The sequence below is a fragment of the Diuraphis noxia genome, unplaced genomic scaffold (assembly GCF_037042655.1).
Source record: "Diuraphis noxia isolate RWA-SAM2 unplaced genomic scaffold, SU_Dnox_SAM2 contig0001, whole genome shotgun sequence".
Lineage (NCBI taxonomy): Eukaryota > Metazoa > Arthropoda > Insecta > Hemiptera > Aphididae > Diuraphis > Diuraphis noxia.
This window is the reverse complement of record NW_028301711.1, coordinates 11,038,111-11,054,926: the sequence shown is the minus strand read 5'-3', so window position 1 is coordinate 11,054,926 and position 16,816 is coordinate 11,038,111. Positions and strand designations below refer to the sequence as shown.

General features: G+C 28.7%; 1 protein-coding gene across 7 annotated transcripts; it reads left to right on the top strand.

The window, feature by feature from the left end:
- Positions 1 to 202: 202 nt before the first annotated feature.
- LOC107168351 (GTPase-activating protein skywalker-like) lies at positions 203 to 16,251 on the top strand. 7 transcript variants are annotated; one of them, XM_089218777.1, is made up of 12 exons: positions 203 to 426; positions 2,546 to 3,338; positions 4,554 to 4,742; positions 4,832 to 4,956; positions 5,032 to 5,139; positions 5,213 to 5,386; positions 5,465 to 5,683; positions 8,013 to 8,099; positions 11,957 to 12,116; positions 12,192 to 12,411; positions 12,500 to 12,637; positions 12,842 to 16,251. In XM_089218777.1, exons 2-12 carry the CDS (start codon positions 2,954 to 2,956, stop codon positions 12,849 to 12,851), a joined length of 1,815 nt encoding a protein of 604 aa, XP_089074903.1. In that variant the 5' UTR covers positions 203 to 426; positions 2,546 to 2,953; the 3' UTR covers positions 12,852 to 16,251. The 7 variants fall into 7 exon arrangements, with proteins under 7 accessions (XP_089074903.1, XP_089074901.1, XP_089074895.1 ...); XM_089218775.1 differs by having other exon boundaries at positions 859 to 3,338; XM_089218769.1 differs by having other exon boundaries at positions 203 to 1,048.
- The last annotated feature ends 565 nt before the right edge of the window (positions 16,252 to 16,816 follow it).

Genomic DNA, 16,816 nt, shown 5'->3' with positions numbered 1-16,816 from the left:
ATTATTATGTTGTCTGATTCAGAGAATTAATTTAATTTAATAATAATACAGGTATATCTATATCACCATCGTTGCGAATAATCGATATAAACAATTATTGCGTAAACATATTATACTGTGATAATACCTCTTATTATAATTTACCATAGCAGCCAGCAGGTAATAATATAATATTTGTAGTTATTATATTTTTATATGCGCACGTCCGTTAAACGCTAATAATGTTGTTCGCCGATGTGCAAAACACGAAATACGATATTATTACAATATGCGTATAAGTTAGTTAAACGATATTATTCAAGTGAGCATCGTAAACATCACGAGGCGAGCCAGTCGTCAGGTTCGCGAGGTGAACATAATAATAATATAATATAGGTAGGTACCTAGTACCTACCTATACGATATTACTATATGTTAAATTTTTCGGTAGGTACACCAATAATATTATTTATGATTTAGGTAAGTACCTAATATAATATCATTTTTATTTGTCAAATTGAAAATACTTCATTGCAGGTGCAGCGGACTGTTTGACACAGTATATTTTGACGCTAAACGTTATAATTAAGTTATTATTATTATTATTTTTTTATTCTAGATAATATATACCTACTGTATGTATACGTATAAATACATAATACCCATATGATATTGATATAGTTATATTAATTATATTACATGCATAACACTACGTTCGTTATTCTAATTCCAATCAAACTTCGATCGTCAAAGTCAAATATTATAGGTGTTGTTATCGTTTAAGTATTCATCACTTCTTTCGTGTGCAGTGCACATATGCCTATATATATATATGTTTTTATATTAGCCGACACACGTGTTTTATTTATTTTATCGTAGTGACATGTCGTTGTTACGGTGTTGACGTGTTGTCCTGTTCGCAAGTGTGGCCTGTGACAATTATTTTCGTCGGATTTTCCGATCAAAATTTCGCCTCCCCACCGCCACCTGGAGCAGCCGAATTCACTACACGCTGCACATGCAGACGACGACGGCCGTCTGATTTGCATACCGATATATAGTTATATAGGTACGTAGTATAGGTCGTAGGACGTCGTCGTAGTTAGGTGCCTACTCTATAATTTTATTTTATGATCGATAGACTGAGGTAGCCGGAAACAAAGGTTTAAAGCGTTTATTCGTACCTACCTATAATAATAACATTATAATAGTCTTCTCGAAGTTGCCACAACCTCATAATTATTGTAATAACAATAACGTCATTATTGCCGTCGTGTCTGTATCCATAATGTTATTACATCATTCTGTATACACCTCTATATAAATATTATTATTATTATAATATTATATCATTATTGTCTTAGGAACGGATTTGAATGCAAAGTGAATTTTTTTCTGAATGTCCGAAAACATTGCTTTCCAAGCACAAACAGTTCATTCCATACACCAAGGAATAAAAAAATTTAACTTTTATTTTGAATTTTTAACACTTTTTCGTGTTTTCTAGAACATTTTTATGTTTTTAAGTCATTTTTGTATAGGAATAGGTAAAATTCGATGAAAATTTAGTTAATATTCATTCTAAAAGAAGAAAAATAAATGATAATACCTATATGAAACGCAAGGTACAAGTAGAACGAATATATCTGTCCAAATAGTGAATTGTACCTATATAGGTAGCTGGTTGAATAATTTTCAGGACAAAAATAAGATAGAACTAAAAGATGATGAAAACGATACGAATAATTAATACCTACAAATAAGAATTTAATTAGAAATATGATTAAACTAATTTATTGAATAATTTTAAGAGCATTTTAAAAAAAAAATTCTGTTCCGAGGGCTTTCAATCGTATTTTTTCGTACCTAGTTTTCTTGTTTTTAGTGCATTCAAATCCGTTCCCTAATTATTGTTACACATTACATAATACTAAGCTTTGCAAGTGCATAACAATAGTAGTACCATGACGTATTTCTTTACATAAACGCCACCGCGGCCGCTCGTGCGTGCACAGATACCGCTTTCACGTCGTCGCCTTAACCCTTTTTTTCCCTCCCCTACCAGCCGCCCCTCCGTCAACCCCGCCTAGGTCTCAGCACGGGCGCCTACTATATTCCTTTGACCCTGCTGCCGCTGCCGCTGCCGCCGCCTTCGAGTCATGCTCGGCGCGAACCAGAACATATTTTAATCAATAACAAGATAAGGTGTTGTCCGCGCCGCTATCACGACGACAACAACTTACTATCGTCGTGATAAAACCGCCGCCGCCGCCGCCGTCCCCGTTTAATATCAATATTTGTGATAAACAGTAGAATAATAATGTTGTAAATACGTTATGTTTTTGATTTGCGATGGATAAAAAAAATTCCAAAATATTCGGTATTGTCTCTACGTCGTCTGGACCGCGGCGGTCGGTAACACGCGCACAACCGAGATCGACCGGGATGGTGGTCGTGGACGGTAACGGTCGCGTTTGCGCCGACCGGAGGAGGAGCCGCTGCCGCTGAGCGCCGCACAATCGCGGGCAAAACGACGACGGCGATAATATTATTTGTATTGTCGTAGCGCCTCCGCGGTGGACGCTAAACGGGAGGTGAGCGACGGGTCGACTTTGCAGCCGCGCACGCGCGAGAGGTGTGCGCTGGGCGAATGTCGCGTGCCGCCGCCACCGTCGATAGTGATAATGCACCGCGGGTTTTGAGAGGTTCTCCGCCGCAGACGACCGTCGGATGATGTTCAGTTCGTGTAGTCGCCGCGACTGTGGTAATAATAATTGCTGTTGTTGTTGTTGATATTCCGAAGCGCCCGTCGTCGATCGGCGTGATGAACACACCTGTCGTCGGCCGCCGCCGGTCTGCCTTCGCCATCACGTCTCGGTCCGGGTCCGCTGCAGGTGGCCACCAGGACCAGTGATGTCAAACGCCAGAAAAACCAAGTTCGTGACCGTCAACGACTACACCTAAATCAGTCCTCATGGTGGTGGCCGACGGTGCCATGTTGTCGTCGACAGCCAAGGATGAGCTGCTGTCGTCCGCGGCTGACGTGTATCAGCCCCACGTCAACGTGGACGGTATACCTCCAATGCCGACGACACTCGGACCGACGTCAGCGTTCCCCGGCAGTCCCTTGACGACCAAGAAGCCAGCCCTCAAGTCGTTTGGTGACATCCAGAACCTCCTCGCGGCGGGCTTCCAGAAAGACGTCAAGAAGATACTGCGCGACAACTGCTGGCCGACCAACCATCCGATCAGGGCTCAACTGTGGCCGGCACTTTGCAGACAACATACGTCTGACAACAGCAACAACATGCAAGAGGGGTTCTACTGGGATCAAGTACGACAATTGTTTGGGTCTACTGGTAAGATGTTTACCATGCTTTCTCCTAAAATGTTATAAAGTTATGTTATAAATGTTTTTGAGTACCTAGGTGGTACCCAATTCAAAAATTTAGGCATTTACTAAAAAAATCCCGAAAAAAATGAATACCTACCTATTTGCTAACTAAGATGCTCTCTACCTCGTTGTTTAAAAATTTATTCCATATCAATTATTTTTATACAAATCTTTATTTAGGTCTTTTTTTACTAATAGTTACCTAGGTACCTAATCAAGAATTTTCAGTTTGAAATGTTTTTTATTTAATACCAAATAAAAAAAAAAAACTGAAAAAAACTAAGTAAACAGCATTTAATATTTTCATGAGTTATTTAAATTATTTTATTTAGGTATATGGGTACACAATAATTTATGATCATAATATTTTACTATGTTTTTGCAATATTATATAAATAGTTACTACCTACTTATATTCATGTAATATAATAGTAATATTAGTTTAAACACTAATCAGCAATAAATATTTTGTTTTCTGCGATAATTTAAATTACTTATTTTTCTTTTTTAACATTTTTATTATTCTTTATAAACAATAATATATTTACTTATCTCCTGAGTACTTATGTGTTATATCAACTACCCGAATACGTCTTCCATCAACTACCTTTGTATAGGAATCTATTTAAAAATGTACAGAGAGCAACAGCTCGCCATCATTTAGACTCATATCTAACTAAATTTGTATGGCGACAAAACCTTGGAAATTTTACACCATTCGATAAAATTCTGATGGATCTTTCAACATACTACCTTCCATAAAAAAATTATTAACTACATGTTTTATTTATTGTATTATTTTTACCAGATTTTTTTAAGTACTTATATTTTGTTTTGTAATCAATTTTTATAACTATATATTATTTTTAGATTTTTTATGTATATTTTTAAATAGATTCCTATACGGAAGTAGTTGATTCTAACAGGTAGTATTGGAAATATTTTGGTAGTCAAGATAACACATATTAAGTTCCATCTCCTGCACTTGCTCCAGTGCTTCATTATTCACTGTTCAAAAATAAAGAATGAAAACAATTATATAACATTTGAAATAGTAAACATTTATATACACATTTAAATTAGTTAGCCAGTTAGGGGTAGGGCACCTTTTTTAATATTAAGTTTTGAATTCATGATTTTATTTAAAAAAATAATTTAAACATTCTTTGAATTTTATTAGATCTTCCAGATAAACCAATTATTTTGCCGACATTTGTTGAGGCGAAACACAGACATTTACATCATCTTGATTCAACAGGCAAGAATATTACTGACAGAATTGTTTGCGTACTGGGGTTTGCTTGTCCAGACATCACTTATAGCCCTGCTATATATTCGTTAACATCATTGCTGCTACATTTTATGCCTGGTTTGAATTTAATATTATAATTATTTTAATAACATACTTCATCTAAGAAACTATCTTTAAATTTGTATTTTGTATTTTTTTTTTTTTAGAAGAAGAATGCTATAATAGTCTAACAAGCTTAGTTTCGTCCAAGAACTTAGTATTTGTAACACAAACAAAATTATTATATGAAGTTACATGGAAAACTGTATTAAATATCTGTAGAAAACATGTTGTGCGTACCTACCTACAATTTATCAAACTGTAAATATTAAAATATTTTTTTAATTTTAAAAATAATTACTTATAGAAATCTGCTGCGGGGCACATTGGAAAACATTGTCCAATAAAAAAATCAGAAAAAATTTACATGGATTGGATTTGGTGGATATTTCAAGGACTACCGTTTCACCATGCAGTTAGTTGCATATAATAACTTTTTATGTTTAAAGGCTTATTATGCTAAGAAACATATAATCATTTTATTTTAGGTCCGTGTAATGGATTGTTATCTTCATGAAGGTATCAAAGTGTTATATCGTGTATCAATGGCTATCTTGCAACTTTTTTACAAATACTCAACTACAAGTAATTCTATTTGGGCCGAAGAAATAAATAGTCATGGAGTAGATGTAGCTTTGATGAATTTTTGCCGTCAAATGCCGGTACCTAATTCAAATACACAATGTCTTAAATAAAATAAAATAAATAATAGCTATGATTTATATGTTTATTGTACTTAGGCAAATCCACAAAAAATGCTTAAAACAGCATTTAAAATTCGAGGTCTGAGTTCAGCATACATTCATAGAGTTTTTGTAAAAACTGAGATGATATTAAAGAGTAAAGCTGTTTTATCTGGTTCCAATAAATTAAATCGTTCCTGTTCTAGTGAAAATTTACCTACTAGTCAATCTCAAATGAATATTCATATGGCATCTCATACACTTACAATTCGCGAGGTATGTTGTATAATACACTATAATTTGGTATGTATGCATAGTAAAATAATAGTATTTTAATTGCTTAAAATATCTGAACAGTTATTATTATTTTGTACTTAAAAATTTAAATACCTAAATAACTTAAGTACTTATATTCTTCTTTGATTTTTATGAATACTGTTATCCATTTATTCAACTTGTTCATTTTATCTTAACAATTTATCAATATACCATTAAGCTATTTGAAATTTCTAAACTTGACTATAATTTAATATTGAGACATATTGAGATAACAATAACAGGTTAGGTACCCACAATATTAGTTGTGTTTTATATTGTTATCAATCATAACCTCTTGAATTTTTGTCCTAATCTGACAGGGGATTATTAAACTTTCGGAAATCATTTTTATAGTTGATATATTTTTATTTATTTTACGGTACAAATTATATTACAGTATTGTCAAAGTGTTTTTAAATGTATAAATTACTAATGAAATTGTTTTTTTAAAAACAAAATTACTAAAGTAGTCATATATTTTTGAGATTAATCTTATACACAGGGCTTGTAAGCTTATGCATTTACATATCACTTTAATTAACAAGTAATATTAAATGATAAGTAACATAGTAAATCGTTACAAGGTGACAGGATTTCAATATAAAAAATTTCAATTTGCATTATAACTGAACATTTTTAAGTTATCGGCATATTTGGCATGTTTTGGTTTAATATAATAATACATTTTTCATGGTCAAAGAACATTTAAAGTGTTTTTTGATTTCATTGTTAACACTGTTAAAGTAATTTTAATGTAAATAAGTGCCAATCTTTTGGATGTCAATCAAAAACATAAACGTTTTAAAAATTGAATCAGTTATACAGTTAAATGATCAAAAATATGTACCATCCATCTGGTCTGGTTTTATTAGACTTTGAATTATGATCAAAAGCATAAAAAAAAATGTATTTATTCATAAAAGTTTGAAATAAAAAAATACCGGGATGTGATTAAGTAGGTATTAATTGAAGTATTAATTATAAATTTAAATAATTAATTGACATATTTATATCATATTGAGTTTTTATTATAATCGAAGGTTTTATACTGTATATTTGATAATTTTTTGGACCATAGCTACATGCATGTTCAAGTGTTTTTTTAGATCATGAACTTACAAGCCTTGCTCAAGAAGATATAAAACAAAATATTGCAAACTTATTCCAGAATAATAATATACCTACCGGCTTATAGCAGTGGCGTGTTTAGGGGGTGGGCATGTGCCCACCCACATTTTTATATAAGTATACTAGACTTATATAGAATAAAAATACTAAAACTAATAAATAGATCAAATTTTAGTATGAGAAGGGGGTAAAACCATTCTGAACTTAATTTTTGTGGCCCATCCACAAAATAAGTTCTGGACACGCCACTGGCTTATAGCCATCAGTTGGGTTCGGAAGTTATAGGAGCTAAAAATGGTAATATGAATTATACAAGATTTGTTTATGAAAACCAAGAAATATGCATTTATTTCTTAAAAATTGATGAAATATGCTAAATATGCATTTTTAATCTTTAAACTATACATTGTTTAGCTTGGATTTCTAGCTTGGTCTACCATAAATCAAGAGCATACAGAATAATGTTCAACTCCTATAACTTTCAAACCCTAGCCATCAGTATTTTTTAGTTTTTATTAATAATTATGTACTTATTATTAAATCACCTCTATATAATATTAATATTACATATCAAACATAATATGCTTGTAAAATATGGCTACATGTCCAATACTAAATGATTTGGCCAAGAGAATTATATTTTTCATGTCTATAAGTAAACATACTAATCCCAAACGTCTATTCTATATTTCCTGAAATAGTATCAACTGTCCAAATCAACATCAATTTGATTATTAGTTTATTATGATTAATCATAATTTACATTTTTAAAAGGTCATTCATTCAGATTATAATTTTCTTGTTGTTGTGTGTATGAAAAGATTCTTGATATTTAGTTTCAGAAAAATATTTAATCCTCTATTTTTACTTAAAAATTATACTTGGTCAATTTCATAAGTTATACCTAATATAATATTATGTTGTGATTGATTCAAAAGAAAATATTGTGTTCAATAATATAATTATTTTAAGTCTATTTGTATTGTTAATCTTATGATTTTTATTGTTATCTGTTAGTCTTAAAATGTGTCAACTACTTGCAATAATAATATAATTTGGTGACTAAAATCTTCAAATGATAGTTAATCATTGTATTTTATCAATAACATAACATTTGGTAATAAACTTTTATGTAATAATGTGTTATGCTGACATTCAGGGAGAACATTCACCAAGCCCTCGTGCTTCCACGATGGCCAGTTATCCAATTAACAATATCAGATCTTTGATAGCTAACCATCAGGATGTAAGTTTATTATCCAAGCTGCAGCTGAATCAAGATTTAAAAACATTTTATTTATTTATTTTTGCAGAACGTTTGAACTTGATTTATATTTTCTTTATCCAAGCTTTATTCTGTATATTTTTTGAGTACATGCGATCAGCTTATATTTTATAATTATGTTTTTAGAAATCTAGAAAATAGATCTAGAGTGCCCTAGCTATACATTCTAATTTAATTTTTTTAAATTTTAATTTTGCAAGATTAATTCCAGTGTTGTTAATCAATTGTTTTAGTAATATTAGAATATATATTAGATAATTAGTGTTATATATGTATATTTTTACACAGACTTAAGTAATCACTGTATATAGATAAATTTACAATTTTTATTTAATTATCATAAGTGCACATTAGACAATAATAATTGAAATACGTTATAAATGAATTTAGATTTATTCATAAAGTTTAATATTACAACTTATCATTTGAAATATAAATTATTGCATCTGATATTTGTTCAGGAGCTTATTATATCAATAATTATTTGTTGAGGTATTAATTTTATTACTTCAAACTAGCCAAAATTTATCTTTCGACCGTGTTTCAGATACATTGGTTATTATTGTGGCTTGGATTTTGCAGCTAAATAAATCGTTAAAAAATATTCATAAATTATAAGTAATTTTTAATACATTTATTAAACTTAGGCTTGGTTTATTAGAGAAATGCTAATATATCTGTATACATTCAAAATTATCTTTATATGTTCACTGGTGTTATGAGAGCAAGTTTATTGTGAACTAAATTGTTTAAACTATACATTAATATTTGATACAGTGCTACTCTGTCACTACTCAAGTGTTATTGATATTTTGTGTTTGTACCTATATCACTTTTATAAAACTGCTATTAAGGTGCTGTGCTTAATTCTATGTATCAGCCATCTACCTATAGGGTTGTCAACCAGTTGATATTTTACTTCCATAAACTTAAAAAGCCAGTAGCTGGTATTAATCTATCACCAACCTATAAAACTTGATGTTTTCATCTGTTAGAGAGTTTCGATACAAATACATTAATATTTTATTGTTTTTGTGAAATCAGTTATCAGATATAAATCGTATAGTCTTAATGACTTATTGACTTCTAAGTATTTATGTATGCCGATCGTCAACTTCTGACATTTTTATATGTAGGTAGTAAATCATACTACCTACAGCAGAACAGCTGTACATATATTAATCAATATACCTGCTATGTCATTGTCTTATTTCATATGTGAATGTGTGACAGACCATAGAGTTCAGTTTCAAGTAATATTAAATAAAAATTATGACATTTTTGTTTCTTTGGGCCAGTGTTTTCCAACATAAAAGTTAGCATCCCTATCATATTTCAAAAATTTCAATCATTAGTTGTTTCTGGAAATAATATAGTAGTTTAATAAAATCTCTTTGGCATCACAATTCACAGCTCTTCAAGAGTGTTTGACGCTGCTGACAACTTCTTCCACGCTTCTCGATTATATACTTTTTTTTCCCAACTTGGTATCCTTAATTTCTCTAAATCTTGCTTTATTCCATATATTCATTGCTTCTTTGAGTCCTCTACATCTCTTGCCTATAGATTTCCATTCAACCACTGCTTTTGGGGAGTCTGACTAGTGACCTTATCACGTATCCAAAACATTTCATGCTTTCCCAAAATTGGTTAATTCAGAACTTGTCTCTCAGATGTTGGTTTGTTTTTCTATACCAGCATCCCAGTTTATTGTCATATACTGGACTGCAGATGATTCACAGTATTGAGTACTAACCAAACCCTAACCAAACAATATCAGTTTTACTCCATTCGGCTTGTTAAGAGGATGTCAGCGAACTATTTGTTTTCTCTCTCTGACCCACGCATAACATAGACTAAACGCATTTACGAAGAATCATTTTTTCTATGTCTTTAAGTAATTTTAGAGTAAAACCTTCCATTACAAAAAAGATAAAGAATAATATTTTTGAAGGAATGACATATTGATTTTATATTTTATTGATATTTGACTTTGTATTCGACTTTCAAAATAAACAAAAAAATACTGTACATTTAAATAATGTTTAAATCGATATGTCATTCCCTCAAAAATATTATTTTCTATCTTTTTTGTAATGGGAGGTTTTACTCTAAAATTACTTCAAGGTATAGAAAAAATGATTGTGCGTATATGCGTTTTGTCTATGTTACGAGTGAGCCAGATAGAGAAAACAAATAGTGCGCTGACATCCTCTTAATTGTTATACTTTGCATCTATATGTTAGGATTGGACTAATTACAACTATATTGTCGATGCACAAGAATAGTGACACAACTCAAAAATGTAGATTTTCCAGTACAGCGGATTAAAGATTTCAATTATGTGATAAAGAATAACGACACTACACCTATCTTGCAGTGATTTTCGGAAACATAAAAAATGTCGTTCTTGCACATAAAAATATGGTTATTTTGCAATGCATTTTTATGATAATCTCGAAAATGCTAATTTTTTAATTGTTTCACTATTCTTGTGCACCGACAATATAGAAAAACACTTTGGTTTTTTTAGAAAACAGTTTAGATATTTTAAAGTATCTGGTTAGTAAAAATGATGTCTTTTCTGCCTTGATAATTCAGCTCTTTAATTAGATAGATCAGTAATTATTATCACTGACATTAGGCCTCATATTTGTAAATTGGTACATTTACTCATATGTATGCCCTTGAATCACTATATGCTGGCATGATTGTTGGTTTACAGTCGTTCCGTTACTTTGATTTTATCATCAGACGAATGATAGTTAAGGGTTTTGTATTATACTTTTTTCATTGATACCAAATTTATTTAAGTCATCTACAAAACCTAAGTCTAATGTCAAGATATCTTGTATATTCATGTATAAAAATTATTTGTTTTTCTACATTACTTGATAAACAGAGCAAAAGTTTGTGCCTGCATCATCCATTTTTTTATTAATTACATTTTAACGAATACTAAAGATAAATTCAAAATAACGATTATCATTTTTTATTTTTCATGATTGGTTGCAATTAAAACTTTACCATTTAACCAATTATATGTTATAAATATAATTTTATTCAGTACAATAATTTGTATTAAATAGAATTTAATTTTAGTAAGTTGTATACATTTTAAATATTGTATTCATGCATGAGTTATATCTAAAAGTAATTTAAACTGCTGTCAGAGCAAGTATTTATTTTGTGAATTAGGTGTACAAAATTTATTTTGTTATAGTATTTTATTAAATTATGTTATTATTATAACAAAAAAAAAAAAAAAATCAAGGCTTGTAACCAGAAATATTTGTGTCATAACATAATAATATATTTTTGTTATTATAAAATGTTCATTATTTTTCAAAATAATGGAAAACTTCTGGTTTTGTTTATTGCATTACATCACATAATCTTCAAGATATTCAATTAGTATATCACATATTACAACATCAAAATTTTAATGGACAATTTGTCTAACAAGATAATAATAATTCCTACAGTTATTTTTCCAATAAATAGGGTATTTTTGTTTGTAAGATATTGGTGTATATACTGTATAATATTATTTATATTACTTTATTACTTACTTTTATTTAGTGTGTTGTTAAAATGTAAATTAAAATTTGTTTTTGACATTTAAGTTGATTAAGAGCCAACATTTTAGTTGCGTTCTGATTTCTGAATTCATCAATTGAATTATTATTTATGTTTTTAACGGTTTTACAAATTGATTTCGTCAATATGGTTACATGCCTTGAACTTCATATTTATAATTTAAAATTGGTTAAATTGAATTATATACTAATGTAAATGTTTATATCAATTAATTCCAGCTTTTTACACTATGGTCTTGGTTGCCAGTGAGGATAACAATGTACCAACCAATACTTCTTTACACAACTGAAGAGCATGGCTGTAGTTTGACTACATTCTATGTTAGAGTTGAACATCATGAACCAACACTTCTACTAATAAAAACTTGCAATGATGAAGTATAAAATAATATACCTACATACATTAATTTATTAAATTGTTTGACAACTCTATTATGTATTCTATTTTTATTGGAGGTTTTTGGTGCATATTGTTCTTCAAAGTGGATTGAGAGAAACAAAAAGGATGATCGTGGAAATAGACAAGCTTATTTTGGTACTGGTGAGACATTCATATTCAGTCTATATCCGGGTAAAGCAAAGTACCCATGGGTTGGAATGGAAGTTGATAATGTACATCATGCTAATGAGCTATTTATGGCAGCTGATCAAAAAATGATCACCATCGGCGGAGGGTAAAATTTTTGATTTATTATTATTCCATTTAAATACTAAGTTTGAAGTTTGTAATGATTATTATCGATGTTTATGTTATTAATGTAGTGACGGTCAAGCAATATGGATGGATGAAAACGTCCGGTTTGGAAAAACTGAGGGTTGTTCTACATTCAACAACCCACCATTGTGTAAAAGTCGAGATTTTGAAATAAAAGTTTTGGAAGTCTACGGTTTTGACGGAGTGTAAGTAACTTAAAAAAGAACATGATTATATCAAAATTATAGAGAAAAATGATTATGCTGTCAGTCAACTGTGACCTATACTTAAATTGCTAAGATTATTATTTGATAAAAATACAATAATATTGATATAATCATATTATATAACATCAGTTTAATGTTAAATATTGTTTTCTAAAACAAAATTATTAATAATTTTATTTTTAGGATTCTTTAAAGCAAATACCAATTCAACTCAAAAGTGACAAGTCTACTAGTCATATATATATATATTTTTTTTATACTCATAGTTACTTATTTAGTAAGTTAGATTAAGTAATTTTTGTAATACAAAATTCGATACAGAATTTTCGTTCCTGGATTTTGATAATAGGTACTTACTACTTAGTTAATAATTATAACATGTTTTGAGGTTGCATGAGTACTCAAATTTAATTAACAAATTAGATCCAAGTTTGAATTATTTTTGATTAATGAGTACTTGGGTATGCAAAATAGCTCTAGTACTTAAATTCTAGTACAACATTTTTTAAAACATATTTAACTATTTCAATTATTAAAATACAGTATATATTTTTTTATTGTAATAAAATAATAATAAAATCTTAATAAGAATTCATTGCTCGGCGTAGAGTTGAGTTAATTAAACTTTTCACAAACAAATTATCTGTTCCTGCATATTGAGTACCATAATTAATTCTAAATGGAAAATATGAGTATATGTGCATCTTAAATATTTATAAAATGATATTATTTTATTGTCATGTAACTGATAAATACAGCCTGTTTTAGAAACAAAAAGCCTAATATTTAGATTAAAATAGCTATTGCAAAATTTTATCAAAAAATAATTTACTTAATTTATTTCAGACTTGATTGACTTGTTTATAATTTAATAATGGAGATAATGATATACAAGTAACTTATACAAATTTATAAAAATCTATTGATTGGATTTTTTTAGTTCAACCATGTTTAGAATTATAATGTCTCAAATGTGTTCAACAGTTTTTAATCCTAATTTTAAGAAATGTTTAAAATTGAGTTGATATTCAAGAAATCTTAAAATATGTTCTTGAATACCAAAAAATTCCAAAATTTTTTTGGCATTTTTATTCATTACAGGCTGTATACAAAAAAATTATAGTCAATGAAATTGAATGCTTATGTTAAAATTAAAAAGTGTACTTAATTATTACTAAATGTGTGTGTGTGTGTGTGTGTGTGTGTGTGTATATTGTTAACATTTACGCATCAGAAAATTATGTTTAAGTGTTGTACAACTACTATGCTGCTAACTTATAATGGATTTTAAAACAATAATTATTATTTTCTGTTGGATATAATAGTATGTATAATTAACATATTACTGGTATTGGAACACCATATAAATCACCAATTCATTATATTTAATTGTTACATTTTATAATTAAATTTTTAAGATTCCTATTAAATTTTTAAGATACATCTTTCATTCATCTAAATATATTTTTAATAATGTAACACACAACTGGTTTATAAATGTTAAAAAATACTCTTTCATCTTATAAAAAAACATTCAAAAGAGTTTTATAAATGTATTGGTGATTTTTTAAACATAATGGGTCGATACTAATACTAATACCTAAATTTCATCACTTGTGTGTTCATTATGGGCAAACAGCAGACATATTAGCATGTGATGCGTATTTAACCTATTACTTTTAGTGCTTTTTCATATTTACCATTTTATTAGTTTAAAATGTTAAATATTGTGTTCACTAGTTTTACGATTCAGTTGAGTTTTGAGTTTGAGTAGATTAAACATTAGAATAAATTCTATTTCAAATTATTCATTTAAGATTCAACCAGTACTTAATAATGAGTTCATATTTATTGTGTTATTTATACATTTAATGTAAGTTATAGAAGAGGTTTTAAACAATATTTTATTCAGCATTAGCTGTTTAGTGTAGGCATGTAAGTGTGGTCTTATTCTAATTGTTACTTAATCATTTGTTACTAAGTATTGAAAGTTTGTTTTCAATTATTGTTTTGTTTCTTATGATATTTTATATATTACATAATATATTAAGCATTATTGTTTGTTCTGCTATTTTGTTGTTACCAAGTTAATTCCAATATTATATTTATATATCAATATCATAAAGGATAAAATAGTGTGTTTGTAATATCATGTTAGATTATGATATAATTTATGTCGAGTGTGAAAAAATTATTCTACTTGTCTTATGTTATAAAATTGCATTTTGCATATTATATTAAATTATTATTATCATATTATTATTATTATATGCTTAGACTGTTATACTCATAAACTAGTGATATATTTTTTACAATATCTATATCATTCTTATTATATTCATTATAGTTGACATTATTTAAATACTACAATACATAGTATGTGTCTAATTTTTCCATTGTGCTTTTTAGTTGTTTAAAGTTTACATACTTGTTGACAAGAGCATTTTATGCGCACTCTCATGTCAGTTTTATTTATATGTTGATTAATTTTGTTAAGTTTTTTTTATTACTAATTGTACACACCGATAGCTTTATAATAATATTGTGTTTAATCGTTAAACATTTATGACATATTATATATTATATACCTTTGTTGTTTTATTTTTGCATGAAATATGTTCAGTCTCCGGTAAAATTGACGCAACACAACCTCCTCTGCTTTTTTACATTCAAAACTTTTATATACATTTTATTATAACTATTATTAAGACTACAATATCATACTATTTACTACTATTTTGATATAATAAGAAATGTTGGATACCTATAAACACAATTTTAACATTGTTGCGACTTCTTTACCAGAGACTCCCATTAGTTCCAACCATATTGTTATAATATGTACAGTAGGGAAATTTTTAAAATGTGTTTTTATTACTATTACTATTATGATTATTATTTTTAATATTATTATTGTTTTTCAAGTCTAGTCGAATCCTTAAGTGGTGCGTCTTTTTTAATTCCGCCCATTTTATTATATCCCTCTCAGCGATACAATGTTGTTACCGTTTAATTGTTTTATATTATATCGTCGCCATCTGTGATAACATTCATATTATAATAATATATATTATGTTTCTCCCTTCCAGTTGTCCCCTATTTTTTAAATACAAGTTTTTACTACATTAATTCAATTTTCATACAGCGAGTAGGCTTCACTTGATTTTGGACGTATATTGCATTCTAGTAAACACTACGAATGAAATATGTTATGTGTGTCCATCTTGTAAGCCGAACAGATTTTTATTATATTCCTCTCCCCAACATTGACCAACTATTATACGCGTCATTGCTGTTTATTTCATATTGCTATTCTTAGCATCTTACTGTACATTTGTGTTACAATTCACTATGTTATTAATATTATATTATATTGATTTGTAAAAATGATTTTTTCGTTTTTGTTTTGTTTTTTTTTTTTTTTTAGTTATTTGTTACCAATTTAGTATTATTATAGACATTTTAATACCTTTATACGCATACAATAATGATATAGTATCTGTACATAACATTAGGCTGTGTACTTTTTGAAATGTGTGAGTTAGACCACAATGTATTCGAACTAAATAAAAATTACTTTTTAATTAACAGTATATTCATCAGACATAACATTGTTCTTTATTGAAGAAAAAAAATTAGTACCTATTATATTAGAAATCCCAAATAGTGGTTTGAACTATTTTTGTTTGTCATTAAAAAATGTACAAGGTTAATTTAAAAGAAAAAAAAGAAAGTAACTGCTAATATAATATATGATAACACAAATAATGTTACCTAAATATTTTATTTACTATTGCAGTGAATTGACTGATATATCATTGAACCTTAGCCAAGAACATAATCTATGTGACAGTGTTTGTACGTTAGCTTTTACATTCAAAATTTAATTACAAATTATTTGACTTACCGAGGAAATTTATCACAATATATTAATATAATATATATATTATATACAATATAATAACATTCCTTCAAGTTATCGAAAATTCGACTTATAGAGGTTATCAACGTTCAGCTGCGTATTAATATTAGTGATATTAGACTCGTACATTAACCATGTAAAATTTTACCGGTAAGGTAAATTTACAAAAAAATTATGATTTACATATTTTTTACAATTCTAAAGGTGGGTTTACACGTTCAGTTGAACTGCGCAAA

What these genes read in the sequence shown, in the direction of transcription:
- LOC107168351 (XM_089218777.1), top strand. Translation starts at nt 2,954, where the DNA reads ATGGTGGTGGCCGACGGTGCCATGTTGTCGTCGACAGCCAAGGATGAG. An exon ending in ATATCTGTAGAAAACATGTT is followed by an intron (nt 4,957 to 5,031) that starts GTGCGTACCTAC and finishes AATTACTTATAG; the next exon opens with AAATCTGCTGCGGGGCACAT. An exon ending in GACTACCGTTTCACCATGCA is followed by an intron (nt 5,140 to 5,212) that starts GTTAGTTGCATA and finishes ATTTTATTTTAG; the next exon opens with GTCCGTGTAATGGATTGTTA.